The sequence below is a fragment of the Pituophis catenifer genome, unplaced genomic scaffold (assembly GCF_029215685.1).
Source record: "Pituophis catenifer annectens isolate HBS135680 unplaced genomic scaffold, rPitCat1.0.hap2 SCAF_5, whole genome shotgun sequence".
NCBI lineage: Eukaryota > Metazoa > Chordata > Lepidosauria > Squamata > Colubridae > Pituophis > Pituophis catenifer.
Genome location: NW_027256885.1, coordinates 15,187,915 through 15,211,600, shown reverse-complemented (window position 1 = coordinate 15,211,600; position 23,686 = coordinate 15,187,915). Strand labels below are relative to the sequence as shown.

General features: G+C 41.8%; 1 protein-coding gene across 2 annotated transcripts in view; it reads right to left on the bottom strand.

Annotated features, from left to right (window-relative positions):
• UBTF (upstream binding transcription factor) overlaps positions 1-23,686 on the bottom strand; it is a 324,947-nt gene that overhangs the window by 967 nt on the left and 300,294 nt on the right. For both annotated transcript variants that reach the window (XM_070944829.1, XM_070944830.1), the window contains one exon: positions 13,579-13,698. In XM_070944829.1, coding sequence (XP_070800930.1) covers positions 13,579-13,698 — 120 coding nt within the window. The remainder of the gene's footprint in view (positions 1-13,578; positions 13,699-23,686) is intronic.

Below are 23,686 nucleotides of genomic sequence, written 5' to 3'. Positions count from 1 at the left end.
AACCCCAAGGCCCCTCATATGCGGGGTGCTGCAAGGGTCGGTCCTCTCACCCCTCCTGTTCAACATTTATGTGAAGCCGCTGGGCGAGATCATCCGTGGTTTCGGGGTGAAGTACCACCAGTACGCTGACGACACCCAGCTGTACATCTCCACCCCAGACCACCCCAACGATGCCCTTGAAGTGATGTCCCGGTGCCTGGAGGCCGTGCGGATCTGGATGGGGAGGAATAGGCTCAGGCTCAGGCTCAACCCATCCAAGACCGAGTGGCTGTGGTTTCCGACATCCCGATATAGTCAGTTGGTGCCATCACTGACTATTGGGGGCGAATCATTGGTCCCCACGGAGAGGGCGCGCAACTTGGGCGTCCTCCTGGATTCACGGCTGTCTTTAGAAGAGCACTTGATGGCTGTGACCGGGAGGATTTTTCATCAGGTTTGCCTGATCCGCCAGTTGCGTCCCTTTCTGGATCGGGACTCCTTAAACATGGTCACTCATGCCCTCGTCACCTCCCGCCTGGACTATTGTAACGCTCTCTACATGGGGCTCCCCTTGAGGAGCACCCGGAGACTCCAACTGGCGCAGAGTGCGGCCGCACGGGTGGTAATGGGAGTGACATGGCGTTCCCATGTAACACCCCTCCTGCGCGAGCTGCACTGGCTCCCGGTGGTCTTCCGGGTGCGCTTCAAGGTTTTGGTTACCACCTTTAAAGCGCTCCATGGCTCAGGACCTGGGTACTTGCGGGACCGCCTACTACCACCAATAGCCTCCCACCGGCCGGTACGCTCCCATAGAGAGGGGCTCCTCTGGGTGCCGTCGGCCAAACAATGCCGACTGGCGGCCCCCAGGGGGAGAGCCTTCTCTGTGGGGGCACCTATCTGGAACGAGCTCCCCCCGGAGATACGGAGGATCCCGGATCTGCGCACCTTCCACCGCGCTCTAAAGACCTTATTATTTCACCAGGTGGGCCTGGCCTAATTTTCTCCCTCTTTTATAAAAGATTTTTAATTTTTAATATCTTTTAGTATTTTATATATTCAAATTTTAAAATTGGTTTTAAATTGATTGGGGTTTTAATTTGTCTGGGCCAAAACTATTTAATTTGATTTTAATTCTACTTTTTAAATTTTGTATGTATGTATTTTTTTTTTTATTTTATCGTTTGGCTGTGCACCGCCCTGAGTCCTTCGGGAGTAGGGTGGTATAGAAATCAAATAAATAAATAATAATAAATAATAAGATCAGACCTGGACATTTTACGGCCCATGGGCCACATCTGGCCCTTCAGCTGTCCCTGTTCAGCCTGCAGCATCGCCGTCGGTAGGGACAGGGCATTGGTGGAGATGGCGGGGGAGGAAGGAGCCATCCTCCACAACAGACCCAGTTTCTCATGTGGCCCCTTGGGAAATTTATTTGCCCACCCCGTCTTAGATCCTGAGGGCTTGCCACCACTGTGACTCCAGGATGAATTTAAACTGTTTCTCTGCTATTATTAGTATGGGCGTAGCAATCTTGATTGCTCGAGGATGGGGAAGAACAATTAAAATCTTCCATTTGGTGATCCTGTGCATGTCATCTCTCTTCCACTCATAAAAAATATAACCTCATTGTTTCAATTAAGAAACTTGCTCAATTTTTGTAATTTTACAGTTGGCAGAATACAGCTGTTCATTTTTCAGTGAATACATAAATCAATGCAGATGTCCTAACATCTGGCTCCTGTGAGGTTATCTAATTTTAGATGAGTAGATCAGCTATTGCTGCTCAGTAAACAGGGAAAAGCCTTCTCCTACATGCTCACAAGCACCCATATTTAAAAATATACAAACATTACCACAAATCCATGGTATGAAGTGCTTTGGTTCATACAGCTCTATCATTGTTATTCTGATAACAATTTGTTATGGGGCCCACTGATTAATGGGCAATGTTGAACTGAGTAAAGAATCACTGTCACTAAAACCTCCCATTCTTATACACAGTTTGCATAAAAGGTGTGCAGTGACCGTTTTATCAGCTTCATCATAAGAGAGAGAATGTTGGAGTTGGAATGAGGGCTCAAGCAGGGAATTAGCCTGGATTCGCTACATAAACACAAGAGGGCAAGGTCTGACACCCCCCCCCCCCCCAATGCCGTTGAACCTTACTTAGTCTTTCCCAAGCAAAAGCTGCCAGGCTGGGGAAGATTCCTGTATGAGCTGCGGTGGTGCAGTGGTTAGAATGCAGTACTGCAGGCTACTTCTGACTGACTGCAATTTGGCAGTTGAAATCTCACCAGACTCAAGGTTGACTCAGCCTTCCATCCTTCCAAGGTCGGTAAAATGAGGACCCAGATTGTTGGGGGTAATATGCCAACTCGGTAAACTGCTTAGAGAGGGCTGTAAAGCACTGTGAAGCAGTATAAAAGTTTACATGCTATTGCTATCATAGGCAGGGAATAATAAAGTAGCTAGTTTGAACTGTACAAGTGTGGGTCTGGCTCTTCTCACATTTATTTATTTTATTTTTATTTTAATTTGATTTATATACCGCCCTTCTCCGGAGACTCAGGGCGGCTTACAATGTGCTCAGCAATAGCCTTGACAATAATTGACAATAATCTCCCCAGACTCACATCTTTTATGCCTGGGAACAAGGGAAGGTTACCAGGATGGCCACAGATCCTCAAACAGGAGCAGCAGTGGGGCAAGATGCGGTGGATGCTGTTTTACAGCGTCAAGACGGAATAGAGATCGAGGTCAGAACCCTGGCAGTGATGATGCTTCAACTAGTTCAACAGGTGCAGAATGTCAAGCCATTTTCAGGTCCCTCCAGAGATGTTCAATAGGGTTCAAGTCGGGCTCTGACTGGGCCACTTTAGGACATTCACAGAGTTGTCCCTAAGCCACTCCTGTGTTGTCTTGGCTCTGTGCTTAGGATCATTGTCATGTTGGAAAGTGAACCTTTGGCCTAGTCTGAGGTCCTGAGTGCTGTGGAACAGATTTTCTTTGAGGATATCCCTGTACTTTGCTCCATTCAGCTTTCCCTCAACCCAGACCAGTCTCCCAGTCCCTGCTGCTGAAAAACACCCCCACAGCATGATGCTACCACCACTATGCTTCACTGTTGGGATGATATTGGGCAGTTGATGAGTGGTGCCTGGTTTCCTCTAGACATAATGTTTAGAATTGAGGCCAAATAGTTCAATCTTGGTTTCATCAGTCCAGAGAATCTTGTTCCTCGCTGTCTGAGAGTCTTTCAGGTGCTTTTGCAAACTCCAAGCAGAATTTCATGTGTTTTGCACTGAGGAGAGGCTTCTGTCTAGCCACTCTGCCATAAAGCCCAGATCGGTGGAGGGCTGCAGTGATGGTTGTCCTTCTGGAACTCTGTCCCATCTCCACACAGGATCTCTGGAGCTCAGTCAGAGCGACCATCGGGTTCTTGGTCACCTCTCTTACTAAGGCCCTTCCCCCCCGACTGATCAGTTTGACCAGGGGACCAGCTCTTGGAAGTTCTAGTTGTGCCAAACTTCTTCCATTTAAGAATTATGGAGGCCACTGTGCTCTTAGGAACCTTCAGTGCAGCAGAAAAATTGTATTGTAGCCTTCCCCAGATTTGTGCCCTGCAATAATCCTTTTAACTCATGGCTTTTGCTCTGCTACGCTATTCATTGTCAGCTGTGAGGCCTTCTATAGAGGTTTGTGCCTTTCCAAATCATGACCAATCATTTTAATTTACCGCAGATTGACTCCAATCAAGGTGTAGAAACATGTCTGCAACACTCAAGAGGACTGGGAGGCACCTGAGCTAAATTTCAAGTGTTGTTGCAAAGGGTCTGAATACTTATGCCAATGTGATAGTTCAGTTTCTTCTTTTTAACAAATTTGCAGACATTTCTAAAATTCTGTTTTCACTTTGTCATTATGGGATACTGAGTAGTTTAATGAGAAAAAAAATGAATTTCAACAACTGTAGAATCAGGCTGCAGCATAACAAAATTGACAAAAGTGAAGGGGGGGTCTGAATACTTTCTGAATGCATTGTAAATATCAAAAAGGAAGTCTATAAATTGAGGGCATTTGTTGATGACCTAGTTATCTTTTTGCAAGACCCAAAAAATAATATAGAAAATTTGATGAGAAAATTCAATGATTTTGGAGTTTTATCGGGTTTTAAAATAAACAGAAAACAACAATGCTTATTAAGAATATGACCTCTCAGGACTGTGACATATTCAAGTTCAAGTTCAAGTTTCAGGTTTATTAGATTTCTATACCGCCCTTCTCCTGAAGGACTCAGGGCGGTGTACAGCCATATTAAAACACATAGATTTATAAAATTTAAAACCAAATTAAAATCAATATATAAAATTGGCCCGCAGATTTAAAACACACATACACCCATAATAAAATTCATATTAGGCCAATCCAGCTTGCTGGAACAGGAGGGTCTTAAGGGTGCAGCGAAAAGTACGCAGGTCAGGGCTAAGATGGAGCTCTAGGGGCAGCCCATTCCAGAGGGCTGGTACCCCCACAGAGAAGGCTCTCCCCCTGGGTGTCGCCAGTTGACATTGTTTGGCTGACGGCACCCTGAGGAGCCCCTCTCTGTGGGAGCGTATTGGCCGGTGGGAGGTTGTTGATGGCAGAAGGCGGTCTCATATATATCCCGGTCCTAAGCCATGGAGCGCTTTAAAGGTGGTGACCAACACCTTGAATCACACCCGGAAGACCACCGGGAGCCAGTGCAGCTCGCGCAGGAGGGGTGTTATGTGGGCGTGCCGATTCGGTTGAGAAAAAGGTGAAATACTTGGGGGTTATATTGGCAAATACAAACACAAAACTGTTTCAAAATAACTATGTGCCTCTTTGGAATGATATCAAAAAGGATTTACTAAGATGGGATAAACTGTAATTATCATTCTTGGATAGAATTTCTGTAATTAAGATGAATGTTTTACTAAAGATGCTTTTTTTTGTTTCAGACGTTACCAATAGTTGCAATTGATACTCCATTTAAACAATGACAGATGGAAACTACTGCAAGACGCTAAGGAAAGAGGAGGTCTGGGTTTACAAGATTTGAAATTGTATTTCTTTTTTTTTTATTATTAAAGAGTTTTACAAGACAAAAAACATTTTTACAAGAAAAACATAAACTGTTTACCATCTTTCCATATATGAATTGTACAATCACATTTGCAAATTAACAACCTCTTTAAAAAAAAAAAAACAGTTACGTAAACTCCAAGAACCTCTCCAGATTCTTTACACATATTTTCCCTTCCCTCCTCCCCCCTCCTCCCCCAACCCTCCCCCCCTGGACTTCCCAGAGGAAATACAGGATATAGCATCTAACAAATATATATATATATATATATATAAAACCTTTAACTCCCCTTGTTCATATCTAAATATAACTATTTAAACCAATTATTATTTAAAAGTAATCGATCCAACTTCTTTCTTATCCGTTCTTCAATAATAAGCAAGTCTTCTTTTTCCAGGATTACACAATCAGAACCCAGTTACAATTAACTATCACATCTCCAACCCTTACATATATTAACACATTAGCAAAATATTTTAACCAATCTCAAATAAAATATATTGTAAAAAACCTTATTTTTACTTTTTGCCCCACAAACTTATATTAATTCTGCCTGGAAACATTCCTTGCTTAATAACTTTATACAAACTTATTCATCTTGTTCTCTACAAATCCATTATGTATAATCAAATAACATCTTCACTATTTAAAGTCTATAAAAAATATTATAAAAACCTTCCCTCAACCCTTGCACCATTTTTAACCCATAAGCTTATATAGATTCTTCAGCAAAACATTCCTTGACATATAACTTTAGTATTAATATACTTCAAGACAATGGTAAAGGTTTGGTCAGTAATCCATAACAATACAAACATAACATTATTTAATATAACTTTTCAAAACAAATCATATCCCTAAATGCAGGTATAATCATTCATTTTCACTATTACAATCCTCCCCCAACAAAAAGATTGTAATTTTTCCATCTCCATTTTTTCCTAACTTTTTTGCGAACTTTCTTTTTCAGTCTTATTCCTCCACCTTCATCTTGTTCTCTTTGCAAAGTAGTTCCTCTCAGTGAACACATCTCCTTAACTGCGATTAAGAATCCATTTTTGTAAAGAAATTGTAAAGTTCCACTTCGAATCTTCTTTCTTATATTAGGAATCCCAACACCTCCTGACAATTTTCCAATTGACTGTAACAAAGCCTTTGGGGAAATCTCACTCAGTATTTCCTGATTACACTCCTTCAAGCCTCTCAGCCTTTCCTTCTTGATTTGAAAAACATCCATTCCATTTCCCGGAGGCACATTAAACTGAATTTCTTTCACCTCTTCATTCAACAATTCACTGTTATTTAGCAACTGAAATTCCGATACAATATCTTCGCTTGACTCTTTGTTTCGAACTTGAATTAAATCCTTTTTAAAAAGTCCTTCAATTCTCTCCGCTATCACAGAGGTAAATGATTCTAATATTTCTTTAAAGAGATCCCCAATCAGTATTTGTGTCTTTAATGATGTTTGTAATAGTGAACCTTCAAGACTTTCAATAAAGCCAGCCATTTCTCTTTTTCTTTTTCTCCAACCACCTTGAACAATGCTGGATGTTAACAGCTTTAACGAGAGTTAAGTTTCACTTTCACGCCCTATTAAGCACAAGCGCCATTTTCTTCCTTCCTTCAATCAACTTCCAAAAGTAACAATTTAAGCATGGAATTAAGGGCTTGTTACTTGCAATTGTCTGCTCTCCTGTCTTCACTCCGTCTGCATCGATAAACACCTTAAATCTCAATAAAGATTGCAGAGACGGTCGCAACGTTTTTTTCTGCTTAAAGCAGAAGCACCCTGGATCTCGGATATTCACCGGATTTCCTGGGGAGCTCTCACCCTCCTAGCCCCCAAAGCTATTTCAGGGGCTTTCGGGGAGCTCTACCCCCATCCGATTGCTCTCCTTTCCCTCTTCTCCCGAGGGAAAGGTTTTCCAGCCGTCGGACAGCTGATTTGCGCTGTCAGAACAGCTAACAAGATCACAGGGCTGGCGCTCCAAGAAAGAGCGTCCAGCAACGTCGGCGGTGCCAGCGGAAGTCCAGATTTGAAATTGTATTTCGATGCTTGCTGTTTGGTGTGGCTAAAAGAGTGGGTGAATCTCCAGAATAAGAGGTTACTTGATGTAGAGGGACATGAATTAAGATTTGGAAGCACGGCTATTTATGGTATGACAAGGTTAAAGTAAATGTTGATTTTAATAACCATTTTGTTAGACGTGCCATCCTAAGAGTTTGGAATAAATATAAAACAAGATTCTTTGTGAAGATGCCTCTTTGGTTGTCCCACCCAGGAAGCTGTTTTTAGAAAAGAAATGGTGGTGAAGCTAGACTGGTGGACTTATGGTCAAATAATATCTCTTAATTTAGGTGATCCTATCCTCAAATCTAAAGGAGTTAGAATCAGAAAGACGTGTCTGCCATTGGTTTACATATTTACAATTGAAAGAAAGATTTAAATCAGACAAAAAGAGTTATGGGTTTGACTTTGTGAAAAATGAATTGGAAATCCTACTGTGTGTTGGAATGAATGTATTATTGCTAAGGTCTATAAATTGTTATTGACTTTGAATTTGGAGAATGAGTATGTAAAGCATTGCATGATTCAGTGGGCAAGGAACTTTGGATATAATGCAAAGCTTGAACAATGGGAGAACATGGGGACGAAAGGTCCGAAATGTACACTAAATTATAATTTAAAAGAAAACTTTTATAAGATGATGTATTATTGGTATTTAACACCAGATAAGTTGTCAAGAATGTATAAAGGTATTTCAAATGCATGTTGGAAATGCAAATGTAAAGAAGGGACCTTTTATCATTTATGGTGGACATGTGACAAAGCAAAGAAATATTGGAGTAGGATTCACATCTTAATACAGAAGATTCTCAATGTGAGTATAAAGATAAAACTAGAAACTTTTATTTTGGGTTTAATGGAAAAAGACTTGGAAAATTTTTTGGAACTTTGATGTTATGCATGTTGACGGCAGCAAGATTACTTTATGTACAAAAATGGAAGGACACTTTAATTCCCACAATGGATTAATGCTGCAAATGTTGATGGAGTTAGCAGAGATGGCTAAATTGACTGCTTTGATTAAAGAAAAAAAACACAATTACTTTTGTTTCTACTTGGAAACCACTTCTGGACTTTGTTCTTGAGGTGGAAAAAAATGAAACTTTGATTTTGGGTTTTGCCAATTGGGTTTGTTATATTTGGCTAGTTTATATTATTATGTAAAAGTAAGAAGTTGAGGTTTGATGCTATTAACTTATTCTGGAAGTCAACGCCTTTTCTTTCTTTTTTCCCTTTCCCCTACACTTTTCTCTTCCCTTTCTCCCTTCCTTAATTTCCCACTATTTTCTTTTGTATTTTATATTATAAACTAATAATAATAAAAAAGAGTTAGCAAATGTCAAAGCATTCCAAATCCCTACAGTAAACCCTATCCCAAAGGTGCTTTTTCAAGAGGCAACTGGACTTTCTGATTTTTCTTTGAAGACATTTCACTTGTCATCCATGAAGCTTCTTCAGCTCCGGCTGGATGGTGGGGAATGGAAGGCTATGAAAATATTTACAGACCCCTCGCATCCTGGACATAAACTGTTTCAACTCCTACCCTGAAAACAACGTTATAGAGCACCGCACACCAGAACAACTAGACACAAGAACAGTTTTTTCCCGAATGCCATCACTCTGCTAAACAAATAATTCCCTCAACACGGTCAAACTATTTACTAAGTCTGCACTACTATTAATCTTGTCATCGTTCCTATCACCCATTTCCTCCCACTTATGACTGTATGACTGTAACCTTGTTGCTGGTATCCTTACGATTTATATTGACTGTTTCCTAATATGATTTGATTGCCTATTTGTACCCTATGACCAGGGGTGAAATGCTCCCGGTCCGGACCGGCTCGGGCGAGTAGGTAGCGATGGCAGCGGGCAGTTTGGAGAACCAGTAGCAAAAATCCCTGCCCCCGCCCCCTATGCCCAGCTGAGCCGCGCGATCATCAGAACCTTTTTTTTCCTTTAAATGGCTCTGACGAGCCAAGCTCTGATGATCCCAGCTGAGTTGCCTGCTAATCAGACAACTCAGCTTGGATCGTCAGACCCATTTAAAAGAAAAAAGTTTTTTCTTTTAAATGGCTCTGACGATCCAAGCTCTGACGATACCAGCTGAGTTGCCTGCTAACTAGCAAAAATCCCTCTCCCCCCCCCCACCCCCAGCCTCCAGCTTGCTTACTTTAGCTGCTGGTCGCAACGCCTGCCTTGCTTCGCTTGCTGTAATCCATTGCATCAGCAAGCAACTGAATCTCCCTGCCTGCAATCAAGCTCATCGGTGAGCAGCTCTATCTGCCTGCCTGCCTTCCTGCCTGCCTTGTACCTTCTTATTGCAGGGGTCTCCAACCTTGGCAACTTTAAGACTTGTGGACTTCAACTCCCAGCAAAGCTGGCTGAGGAATTCTGGGAGTTGAAGTCCACAAGTCTTAAAGTTGCCAAGGTTGGAGACCCCTGTTCTATTGGGTAAGTTTTTTTCCCCTTTGGGAGCTTTAAAAAAAATAGTTAATTGGGGGTTTTTATAGTTGTTCTTTTTTTAGACCTAGCCATTTAAAGTTTAGGAAGTTTTAAATTTAGCTGCTTTTATATAAAAATAAAAATAAATTAAAATAAAATAATATTTGTGCAGCTTTCTGAGATTTAGTGTGTTTCTGTAGTGTTTCACTCTAACTACACAAACACACAAAATCTCACAAAGCTGTATGTGGAATTTTGTGTGTGTAAAGTGTGAAAGTTGTTTTTTTTGGGCTTTTTGTGGCTGTGTGAGGTTCCTGCTTGTTGCAGGGGCCATTTTGGGTCTAGCACAGCTGCTTTTACATTGTGGGTGAGCCAGTTGTGTTGTGTTGTGTTTTGTAAGTTAAAAAAGGGCAAAGAAGTGACATTGACTTGGCCACGCCCACCCAGTCACCTTACCACCAAGCCACGCCCACTAATTAAGCCACGCCCACAGAACCGGTAGCAAAAAAATTTAGATTTCACCCCTGCCTATGACTATCATTAAGTGTTGTACCTTATGATTCTTGACGAATGTATCTTTTCTTTTATGTACACTGAGAGCATATGCACCAAGACAAATTCCTTCTGTGTCCAATCACACTTGGCCAATAAAGAATTCAATTCAATTCAATTCAATTCTTTTCTTTGCAGACAGCTGGTCATTTATATTCTTTTAGAGTAGGGGTGTGAAACTCAAGGCCTGCAGGCTGGATCCGGCTCGTGGGGTGCTTAGATCTGGCCCACGGTGCCTCTGCTAGCGAGAACGGGGTGCAAGGGGGCTGTGTGCGGCCCCCCTGCGGCCCATTTTTGGCCTGGACGGCCTCCTGCAGCACTCTGCCAGGCCTCACCTGGCCTGTTACAGGCCGAAATGGAGCCTCCGCGGGCCAAATCCGGCCCTCCGAGGCTCCGTTTGGCCCTCTCCACAGACTGTGCCTGCTTTGCTAGCATCCCAGATTCCACTTACTCCTCCCCACCCCATTTTCCATGGCTTTTGTCAGAGTGTGCACAGTGTGACTATGTGAGACAACCCAGGAGCAATAACATCAAACAGAGGTTTGTAATAATAAATAGTGGTTTATCTCTACAAAAGAATATACATACGCATACTAGGCAAAGGTCAAACAATCAATCAGTAGCTACAGCAGGAAAGAACACACCGAGAGAGAGATACGCCCCAACAGGGCTTCTCTTATAATACAGACTCTTAAAAGTGGTAACAGTCAAATAACCCTACTGACACATTCCTACCATTGCATCATCATTACAGTATTACAGCATTACAGCAGCTGGTCAGCTATTAAATCATCATTACCCTGACATGCCTCCCATTTAAAGCTGAACAGCAGTTAATCCAAATGCTTTCACATATTCCTGATGTTTGTCTACATTTACAGGCTTCATTAATATATCGGCTATATTATGGTCAGTGGAACATTGCTGTAATCTTATCATTTTATCCTTTACAGCCTCCCTAACAATACAATATTTGATGTCTACATGCTTACTCCTGCTTCTGATGTGTTCCTGTGCCTTCTCTTTTTAACGCAGGTCTATCCTCTTCTATATCTGTTCCTGACCTGTTTTCCTGTCTCTCCTTCATCGGACTTTGCATAACTTCTCCTCATGCTATGCGTTGGCATTAACACCTCAGTATTAGCATGCAACCTATTCCAATTATTTTGTTCTGCAAAACTAGCAGACTGTGAAATCACCACTTTTCTGGTTCCATCTGTGAACCTATACTCAAACTGAAGTGCAAATGGTTCCTGTAGTCTACAATTTTTTTGGAAATCCGTTCATACTCCCACACCATTCGAAGGGTGTTCATCCCAAAGTGCATAGCTAAATGTCTATGGAGATTCTCAGTCATCCAGGGCCTCAACGACTCTCTAAAAGAATTCAAATGACCAGCTGTCTGCAAGGAATATAAATCCTTCCATTCTCCAGCATCCAGTCAGAGCTGAAGAAGCTTCTTGGATGAGAAGCGAAATGTCTTCAAAGAAAAACAAGTAAGTCCAGTTGACTCTTGAAAAAGCACCTTTGGGACAACCATGACCTGGGTGACGGAGACTCTCCATAGATACAGTAAACCCTGTTACTCCCGTGCAGGTGGAAACAATAGACAGTCAGCCCTTAAGAGCAGACTATCACTGAAACTAACAATAGGACAGCATACAGAACTTTTAACTCTTTACGTGACACACAACCTGCAAGTCCCAATTGACTTGGGGTCAGCATGGCTGAAGCTTCACAACTCTGCAACAGACTATGAAAGAGGAACTCTTGTCATTCCCCATGCTGACTTGCCAGCACCACTGCATGCTAGTAACGACTCTTTTGCAGCAAACAGCTAAAAGCCCCAAAGAGGGAGAGAGACAGTCTTTCCAGACACTTTTGGGGAGGAGGAGGCATCAGTCCTTCCCCCGCATAGACTGCGACTGAGATTGATTTGGTCCCAGGGGCTAAAATCCCTGCTAAGAGGCCAAATCCCATCAGCAAAAGAGCTGTCAATTTTGAAGCAGTATTTGGATTCTAATCTACAAAAAGGAATTATCAGACCGTCAAAGTCACTAACTTCAGCACCTACGTACTTTGTCCCTAAGTGTTATGACCCAGGTCGCCTAGGCAGATGCAGGCTTCAATAAAGTCCTTTATTGCTCTGCTATCCCACAATAAGTGGCCCTACAACGGCTGGTAAAGCTCCACCCCAAACTTTCCCAGAGGCAGCCACCCACAGTCCCACAAACTAAAGCCAATAGTCACCAGAGCTGATTCACAAGGCAAGGAGGAAATTGTTAGTCCAAAAAAAAGGTGCAAAGTCTACAAGGCAAGATCCATCAGTCATAAACAAGATGCAAGGTCCATAGCCCACAAGTAAGGTCAGAGCCCACAGGGAAGAAACACAATCCGAAGCAGTTTGCAAAGGCCGAGGAAGTGCATGCCGAAGCAAAACAATTGTTCCCGATGAAGACACCCTTCCCTGGCCTCTGATTAAATCAGCTCAAGCCAGGTGTTCCTTGTGAGGAGGGGCGGAGCGGCCTCCTCGCCAGCAGCCTCACAGACCTCATTTGAGCTTGCCTCCGCTCCACTCCCTGTGCCCTTGGATTGAGTGGGGAAGGCAGCTGTTCCTTATCAGAGGGGATCTACTGCCTCTCATCACCACTGCCTGTCTGCAGACGATCCTCGTGTTTGTGAGGGCAGGCAGCTCCCTGTCCGGATGACCACCTCCCCCAATGCTGTAAGGGGCCTGGGACAGCATTGTCCTCAGCCCTTAGACTCTCCAGACATTCCAGGGGAGACATGCCATCCCCGTCGGATGGTCCCGGTTCCAACTCCTCCTCCTCCTCCAAACTGGGATCCGACAGGGCCATGACACTAAGAAGCAAGACCCACGTTTTTCAAACCCAAGTGTTGAGGTCCCAATGAGAACTGTCCACAACTACAAAGTCCTTCATGCCATTACAGTGAGAGACCATTATCCACTACTACTCATATCTGACTTATTGGATAGATTGCAATGTGTATACATATTTACCAAACTGGACCTCTGAAATACATGTAACCTTATCACAGTCAATGAGGGACATGAATTTTTGACAGCATTCAACACCAGGTATGGCAAATTCAAATACACCATGATGTCATTTATGAACCATTTTTTCCCAAAATAATTGACAAATTTGTGGTGATTTCTCTGGCTGACATCCTAATCTACACCGAAGTCGAGAAACTGCATGACCACTATGTGGGAAAGGTCTTAAAGAGGTTACGAGAAAAATCACCTCTTTGTTAAATTAGTGTCAGGTGCAAAGAACCAGGTCCCCAAGTGAAGGATTCAAAATTACTGATTTTGAATTGCTTAGCGAAAAGGTTGTTAAACTGGTAGGATCCCACCCGAGCCCAGATTGTCTAAAGCTCTTGGGGATAAACAGAGTCTTACCTCTTCCCCATCTTCACTCTCCTCTTCACTACTAGAATCTGAAGAGTCTTCTCCCTCTTCAGTGGAGTCACCATTGTCTTCCTCATCTTCCTCTTCATCATCATCGACTTCCTCAGAGTCCTGTGAATATAGAGAAGTAGATTAAAAAATAAACATGTTATCAGCCGAATGGCAGGTACTCATGAGGACTACAATGAATTAAATCTAAAGCAGCCAAAAATATTACCAATTCTACAAAATAATGCCTTACATGTAGTCCTTGATTTACAATCATAATTGAGCCTGGAAATACGGTTCTAAGTTTTGTTTTGTTTTTTAAATTTTTATTAGTTTTTTTCTTTAAAAACAAGAACAGAAACAAACACAAAACATAAATTTCCATTTTACAACAGTTTCATATCGGTCTTCTTTTAAAATTCACGTTTTCCCCCTCCCTGTCTTTACTTATATTTCTATTTGTGGTTCCCTTGTTCCTTATTTATGTATATATTTCTTTATCTGTTATACATATTATTGTATCTATATATTACTTTACATATATTGTCTGTTTAGTGGCATATTAGAATAGAATAGAATAGAATAGAATAGAATAGAATAGAATAGAATAGAATAGAATAGACTAGACTAGACTAGAATAGAATAGAATAGAATAGAATAGAATAGAATAGAATAGAATAGAATAGAATAGAATAGAATAGAATAGAATAGAAATTGAAAAAGAAAAAGAAAAAGAAAAAGAAAAAGAAAAAAGAGAAGTCAAGTAAGATCATGATGTAATGGAAACAAAATGGATACTTGTTAAGCAATCGGAAATTGTGGATTGCAGAGAGACACCATCTGGAGTAAAAAGGAACATTGCAACTTGGTTCTTTGTTTTGGAAAATTGTGAACTCCACAGATAATAACCATGAGAACTTGTGGAGGAGGATTTTCTTGTCTACAAGGGGCTTGACTTTTGGAGGAATAAAAAAAAGAAATAGAAGGGAATACAATGGAACTTTTATAATTGGAGCAATTATTTGACTTGGAGAATGGAAATAAAAGAAATAACTATAATGTTGCACAGAGGACAAAATTTGAGGATATAAAAATTGAAATGGAGTATACATGTGTGGACAAGAAAATGAAGATGGAGAAATAAGACATAGAAGTGGAAAATAAAGAAGATAAAGATATTGTGATTAAATATGAACAAATAATTGAACATGTGAATAGTAATACTAAAAAGGAGGTCTCTAGAGATTATATTGAGATTAACAGTAACATAATGATGATTATACTGAGATTAATAATAATATAATGATTATATGGAGATTAATACTGAATGATAAAAGAATAAAAGGTTGGAAAATATTAAGAAATTTAAAGAAGTCCAGGACCTGGATTTATAAAATGACTATATTGAGATTAACAAATATGAGAAGAATTATGTTACAGATATTTAGAAATGAAATAGGGATTGAAGCTAAAATATATGGAAAATAGACTACATTAAAAGAAATATAGCAATGGATATAATGAACCAATTTTTTATTAAAATGTTAAAAGATACTATTTAAGGAAATTGATGGTTATAATAACTGGGATATTGTTTAAATACCTATAACAATTGTTATAATTTGAATATTTTCAATAATATATCTACAAAAGTAAAAGATGATTATGCTGGGATTAACAGTGAGAAAAATAAAGATAATTATACTGGGATTAACAGTAACTAAAATGATTACACTGGGATTAACAGTGAGAAAAATAAAGATGATTACACTGGGATTAACAGTGAATAAAGATGATTACACTGAGATTAGCAGTGAAAAAAATAAAGATGATTACGCTGGGATTAACAGTGGAATAAAGATGTATTTTGTACACTGGCATTAGCAGTGGAAGGATAAAAGAAAAGGTTAAATTAGAAAATTGATAGCTATAATAATTGGGATATTGTTTAAATATGTATAACAATTGTGATAATTTGAACATTGATTACCTAAGTGAAAAAGAAAAGAAAACTGAAACAATATATGATTATGATCTATAAATAAAAATTACTTAATTGGTGTTATATAAATGGTATGGGTTGATAGATACAATTTAGGATAATTGGGAAATTGCATTAAAGAGCATTATTTGAACTAAGAACTATGTTTAAATGTTAAATTGCTATATTTTTAAAATTAAAGATAAGATTTAAATTTGATAAATAATGGAATAAAGATTTAATGAGCATAATGAAATATAAATATGTTTGAACTGTATTGTTAATAGTGAGGATTTAGGGTAAGAATTGTATTATGAGTTATTAATTGAATTAAGAATTAAGATGGGTTAATAGAAGGGTAATTGTTTTGATTAAGTAAATATGTGTTAATTTTTTTAAGATGGTATTAGTTGAATATGTGATTTAAGATTAAGAAATAAGTGCTATGGCAAAATAGAATAGATAAAATTTTGTTAAAGATTTTGTTAAAAATTGAACAAAGTGATGACCGGATGCAAAGCTCTGTTCCGAAAGGATGTAATTTGTATGATTGGAAAAAAAATTAAAAAAACTTTTTGGGAAACCCCCCCCCCCAAAAAAAAATAATAGAATAGAATAGAATAGAATAGAATAGAATAGAATAGAATAGAATAGAATAGAATAGAATAACAGAGTTGGAAGGGACCTTGGAGGTCTTCTAGTCCAACCCCCTGCCCAGGCAGGAAACCCTACACCACTTCAGACAAATGGTTATCCAACAACTTCTTAAAAATTTCCAGTGTTGGAGCATTCACAACTTCTGCAAGCAAGTTGTTCCGCTTATTAATTGTTCTAACTGTCACAAAATTTCTCCTTAGTTCTAAGTTGCTTCTCTCCTTGATTAGTTTCCACCCATTGCTTCTTGTTCTACCCTCAGGTGCTTTGGAGAATAGTTTGACTCCCTCTTCTTTGTGGCAACCCCTGAGATATTGGAACACTGCTATCATGTCTCCCCTAGTCCTTCTTTTCATTAAACTAGCCATACCCAGTTCCTGCAACCGTTCTTCATATGTTTTAGCTCCAGTCCCCTAATCATCTTTGTTGCTCTTCTCTGAACTCTTTCTAGAGTCTCAACATCTTTTTTACATTGTGGCGACCAAAACTGAATGCAATATTCCAAGTGTGGCCTTACCATCTACATGAAGTGTGGCATTAACATCTACATGAAACCACTGGGTGAAATCATCCAACACGGGGTGGGATATCAGCAATATGCTGATGATACCCAGCTGTATATCTTCACACCTCGTCAGTTCAGTGAGGCGGTAGATGTGATGTGCTGGTGCCTGGAGGCTGTGAGGATCTGGATGGGAGTCAACAGGCTCAGACTTAACCCAGACAAGACCGAATGGCTCTGGGTATTGCCCCCTAAAGACTATGTCGATTGTCCATCCTTGGTTCTGGGGGGAGAGAAAGTGCCCCCCTCAGAACAGGCTCGCAATTTGGGTGTCCTTCTAGACTCACAGCTGAGATTGGAACAACATCTGACAGCTGTAGCTAGGGGGACCTTTGCACAGGTTCGTCTGGTGCACCAATTGCGACCCTACTTGGATCAGGAGGCTCTCCTCACAGTCACTCATGCCCTTGTCACCTCACGGTTGGACTATTGCAACACGCTCTACATGGGGCTACCTTTGAAAAGTGTTCGGAGACTACAGTTGGTCCAGAATGCAGCCGCGCGAGTTATAGTGGGTGCACCTAGATACACCCACATTACACCAATTCTCTGCGAGCTGCACTGGCTCCCTATCGGTCTCCGGGCGCAATTCAAAGTGTTGGTTATTACCTTTAAAGCCCTACATGGCTCAGGACCAGGCTATCTTCGAGACCGCCTTCTACCACATAGCTCCCAGCGACCGGTAAGATCCCAGAGAGTCGGTCTCCTCTGGGTCCCGTCAGCTAAACAATGTCGGCTGGTGGGCCCACGGGGGAGGGCCTTCTCTGTGGTTGCCCTGGCTCTCTGGAACCAATTACCTCCTGAAGTCCGGACCGCCCCCACCCTATTGGCCTTCCGGAAAGCGGTGAAGACCTGGCTCTTCCGGCAGGCCTGGGGCCGTTGATCTTGTTATAGTGATCTTGCGAGACCCGGCCACAAATTGGAGTGTATGTGTTTTAACATTTTAATGTTTTAATGTCTTCTTTTAACTTTTGTATGGGATATTGTTGCATTGTTTTATTTTCTGTTGTAAGCTGCCCAGAGTCCCTTGGGAGTTGGGCGGCAAAGAAATGCGACAAAATAAATAAATAAATAAATAATATTAACACTTCACATGATCTTGATTCTATCCCTCTGTTTATGCAGCCCAGAACTGTGTTGGCTTTTTTGGCAGCTGCTGCACACTGCTGGCTAAATGGTTGTCCACTAGGACTCCAAGTTCCCTCTCACAGTTACTACTATTGAGCAAGGTACCACATATATGGTACCTGTGCATTTTGTTTTTCTTCCCTAAATGTAGAACCTTACTTTTTTCACTGTTGAATTCCATTTTGTTAGATAGCGCCCAATGTTCAAGTCTGTCAAGATCCTTCTGTATCTTGAGCCTATCTTCTGGAGTGTTGGCTATTCCTGCCAGGTTGGTGTCATCTGCAAATTTGATGAGTTCCCCATCTATCCCCTCGTCCAAGTCATTGATGAAGATGTTGAAGAGTACTGGGCCTAAAACAGAGCCTTGGGGTACTCCACTGCATACCTCCCTCCATGTAGATGCAGTTCCATTGAGGACTACACGTTGAGTGCAGTTGGTCAACCAGTTACAAATCCATCTGGTGGTGATGCTGTCTAACCCACATTTTTCTACTTTGTCTAGTAGTAGGTTATGGTCTACTTTATCAAATGCTTTACTGAAGTCCAAGTAAATTATATCGACAGCATTCCTTTGGTCCACTAATTTTGTCACTTTGTCAAAGAATGCAATAAGATTAGTCTGGCATGATCTGTTTTTGACAAACCCATGTTGGCTTTTGGTTATTACTTCGTTTGCTTCTAGGTGTTCGCTGATTCGTTGCTTGATTATCTTTTCCAGAATCTTCCCTGGTATTGAGGTCAGGCTGATAGGTCTGTAGTTTCCTGGATCTGTTTTTTTTTCCTTTTTTGAAGATGGGAACTACATCAGCTCTTTTCCAGTCCTCTGGCAGTTCCCCAGTGCTCCAGGATCTTTGAAAGATATAGTTCAGTGGTTCTGAGATCTTGTCTGCCAGTTCCTTCAGAACCTTGGGGTGTAATCCAGGGGTGAGTTCTAAATTTTTTTACTACTGGTTCTGTGGGCGTGACTTATTCTGTGGGTGTGGCTTGATGGTCATATGACAGTGGGCGTGGCTTGATGGTCATGTGACTGGGTGGGCGTGACCAATTCAATGCCACTCACATCAAGGGATGCCTCGCCTGGCCCCTCCCTTCCCAGCCATTCCTTGTCACACCCAGCCTCAACGTATCTATACTTCTGTAAAAATGTTGTTCACCTTTTTTCAACTTTATTATCTACATACTATAGCTGTACTTTCATGGACCACTGAAAGGAGGAAATGGCTCACATGCTTTGCCCAAGAATGTGATAGGCAACAGGCTTTTAAGGGGCTACCAGAAAGAAGGGGGGGCAATGTATTTTCCAAAGGACCAGAAGGCAAAACAAGAAGCAATGGATGGAAACTGAACAAAGAGAGAAGCAACCTAAAACTAAGGAGAAACTTCCTGACAGTGAGAACCAATATAGGTGCAGAAATATTTCAGTCATAATTTCACATATAAAATAGCCATTCGTGTAATACAACCTGCATATTGTTCAAAACAGTCATTAGTATTATGGCTGATGTTTGACAGCAAGCCTAAAAGTCAAAGATCACAAGAGTGCTTCTTTCTCTGTATGTATACAAAACATCACATACCAGGAATAGCATATTAAGATGACTTATACAACCTGATGTACAAAATAAACACACACATATTTATGCTCTGGACTATAGACATTGAATGCATGTAAATCCCTGAAAAATATGTGGTAGCCCTGGGCAAAAGAAAGGCAGTAAAATCACTCTAGGTGTAGGGACAGTGTAAAATATTAACACATGATAAATAATGGAACAATTAAAAATAATAGCACAGAGTTTTTTTTCTCTCTCTCCCTTCCTTCCTCTTTCTTTCTATCTTTCTCTCCTTCCCTCTTTCTGTCTGTCTGTCTGTCTGTCTGTCTGTCTGTCTGTCTGTCTGTCTCTCTCTCTCTCTCTCTCTCTCTCACACACACACACACACACACACACCCCTGGTCTGGGCACAAAGTATCTGTTGTTACAGAAGTTCTCATTTCTCTCTATAATACACCTGATACTAATCGATACCCTATCTCTCAACTACGTAAAGTCTATGCATGTTTACTTGGCAGTAAGGCTACTCTCTTTCAATGGGATTTACTCCTAATAGATACACATGATTGCAGGCAGACAGCTAGCTCCGTTGTTTAATAGGTTGTAAGTAAAATTTCTACATTAACAAAATTTATACCTAAACAACAGAATATAGGAGTAAAAAATCATAGCAATAGTCTGAGCTATGCTTTTCTTCTTTAAATGGAAGTACTACCCATTTTAACCAGACATTAAGACTCATTAGTTTGGAATACTAGTATGGCTTGCACTGAACCTTGACAGTACTTGTTTTCCTTACAAACTAGCTCAACTTTGTTTCCTTTAAATCTTGCTTTCGTTACACACTGTCCACTTCGGACCAAGAGCTCCGTTTTTAGGGAAAGAGAGTGGACTGGAGGGGGAAGGGGCTTTGGAAATAAAAGCGCAGCAAGGGGAAAGGCGCGCTCTGGATTCCGGACTCTGAGCCTTCCCTGAGCCGGGAAGCTCTCCTCGTTCTCATTCTTCCCAATCCCTTCCCACTCCCAGATCCTTCCCCCCCCATGCTTCCTTTTGCTTGAAACTCCTTTCAGGGTGGGAGAGGAAACTGTTAGGAAATTGTTATTACCCAACTGGTTGGTCAGGAAATATATAAACCAACATTGTGTGTTTGTAGCTAAAAGTATTATGTAGCTTTAAAAACTGTATTGCATCATCATGCATCCTGATTGGCTGAGCTCTGTAGCCAATGTATTTAAGGAAAGCTGAATTATGGTTTGTGTGGACACTACACCATTTTACCTGCTGATATGCTGTAACTCTATATTTGATCACTCTGCATGATCATTGCTTGATCATGGATATTTATTGCTTTTCTAATATTTATTGACTGTTTTTATATTGAACTGTGTTCCTGATTGAAACTAAAGAAGATCTGTTTTATTGTATTTTTCTACAACTGGTAAGAAGACTTTATATTTGGAAAATATCCCTGGACTGATCTTTATCTCAGTTTATATGTGTATGACTTGGAATGTTTTTGGACTACGTTTTTGCTTTTTCCCTAAAAGTAAAATATTATCAAAACCCAGTTTGTTTGTATGTGAACTGTTATTATCCACAATCATTCTCGGTCGCTTTCGTGCATAAACTCAAAGGGTACTCTGCTCAATAACCCACAACATCGGTTACTAGCCAAGAATATCCTTAACAAAAACCAGATAAAAACGGGAAGGAGGCAAGGACAGAAAATGGTGCATGGAGGAGGGCATTGTTCAGCCGCTTTCTGGGACTGAAAAGTTGAGGGGAAGGAGTAACCGGCCGGGACTAAGACGCCCCCCCGGTCCCACCCCCGCCATCCCGCGCCAACTTCTTTTTCTCTCCCTGTCCCCGCTCTTCTCTCTCCCGGGAAGAAGGGGACTAACCAAAAAAAAAAAAGCTCTCCTGCTGAGCAGAGAAAGCACTAGCTGGGAAAGATGTTGCTACAGAGTTAAAACAACGAAAAAATTGCCCTTCCCCTGTTCCTACCCTCCCTCTTTTTCTCCCCACCAGTTTCTTTTAGCTTTGGCTCCGGTGCCAAAAGAGAGAATTCTCTTTTGTTTGTGAAGTCCCCCTCCTTTTTTCCCCGCCCAGCTGGAGAAAGACAGGAGAGGGCTGCTGCTGCCCCTATCAGTCCCAGTGCAGCGGCTGCATTCAACATCGGCGGCTTCGGGAGGCGCTGGCCGGCAGGGAGAAGGGAGCCGGCACAGCAACCTTTGTAGCCACACAGCTGCAAAGCTTGCCGAGCTCCCCCCATACCCTGCCCCACCTGCCACCCCAAATTGCGCCCTACTGCGAGACACGCATTTTACCAGAGAGTGGCAGCTTTGGGCCGTCTCTCAGTCGTTGTGTGCAGGGAGTGCGAGGCAACTAACTTCTCGCACTCAGAAGTTTTTTCTTTACTTTGCAAGGTTTTTCCCTGCACACAACGGCTGAGAGACAACCTGGAGTCAGTCTGCGCTCTGCCAGGCGAACAGCAGAGCAAGTAAGCCAATGATCTGCCAGCTTCCTGTAATCTGCAGTTTACTCGTGAGCACCATGCTCACAAGTAAACTGCAGATTAGAGGCAGGCAGCAGATCACAGGCAGCGAAAGAAACCACCGCCTCCTGCCTCCATGCAGAGGAGGCCGAGCAGCAGCGGGAAGAGCACGGGATGGGAGGTGCAGGAAGTGGCTGCCAGCAATGCCCTCAGGTGAAGATGTTGTGGGCGGGGAGGCTCGACCCCCCTCAGGAGCCTCAGTTTACTCATGAGCACCATTGGCCTTTCTCCCTGCCTCTTCCGGCCAATGTTGCTCACGAGTAAACTGCAGCTAGGATCTCCCGCGTGCTTCCCTCGCAGGCCAGGCCAGCTGGGGGAAATGCACGGGAAGAGCTCCGGTGCCGCAATCTCCCACGCACTCCCCTCCCTCCCCACGCACATCGGTCCACCACCCGCTGCTGGTATCACCCCTCCACCAGCTCTCCCTCCCCTGCCCACCCGCCGGCACATACCCTTCGGCCTTACCTTTGGCAGCAGCAGTGAGCAGAAGTACAGGGCTAGATTCTGCAAGTAGTGGCTGGGCGGGGCAGGCGAGCATTGTGCGAGCGGGGTGAGCGAGTGGGGACCGGTTCAGGGGCGTGGCCAGCCAAAGGTCACTAACGGTTCAGGGAACCATGTCAAATTTCTGCTAACGGTTCTCCCGAACCGGTTTGAACCGGTAGCAACCCACCTCTGGTGTAATCCATCTGGTCCTGGTGATTTGAACTTGTCTAGGGTAGACAGGTGTTCACTTACCATTTTCTTCCCTATTTTAACTTGTGTTCCTAATCTGTTTTTTGTGGTGCTGTTTTTGATACGTTGGACTGTTCTTTCCTTTTGTGTAAAGACAGATGCAAAAAATGAGTTAAGTAGTTCTGCTTTCTCCCTGTTGCTTGTCACCTTCTTGCCACTTTCTCCCAGCAATGGGCCAATTGTTTCCTTGACTTTTTTCTTGTTTTTAATATGTTGGAAGAAGCTTTTTTTGTTATTTTTTACTTTTGTCGCAAGCCTTTGTTCATTGTGAGCCTTAGCTTTCCTCCCTTCATCTTTGCAGGCTCGAGCTATTTGCTGATATTCTGCCTTAGTTATGTGCCACTCTTTCCACTTTTTATACTTGTCCTTTTTGCCATTCAATTTGTCAGAGAGTTCTTTATGCAGCCATGCTGGTTTCTTTTGAGAGTTGTTATTTTTCTTCTTCATTGGTATTGTGCTAGACTGGGCTTTTATAATTTCACTTTTCAAAATTTCCCAAGCTTCTTGAGTTGTTTTCCCCTTGAGGATTCTCATCCATGGAATCTTTCCCAAGCTCTCTCAAAGTTTATTGAAATTGGCTATCTTAAAGTCCAAGACTCTAGTTTGACTTTGTTCTACTTCTTGTGCTTGCATAATGTTGAATTCCAATATTGCATGTTCACTTGCCCCCAAGGTTCTTGTAGCTTCAACACCTTCTATCATTTCATCTCTGTTAGTGAGAATTAAGTCCAATATAGGGACTTCCGGCGGTGACGTCAGCGTGTTTGGAGCTAAAGAACAGGGCTCCGTTCTTGAAACTCCAAGATTCCCATCTAGGAAGCCATTCCAGGCGCTATTGATCTTGGAGAGATCAATAGACTAAAGAGGAATCTCCAAGGACTTCGGGGGGAAGGCAACCATCCTGAAGGTTCAGGGGAAACCCCCTAATTCTGGAGGAGAAAAAACCA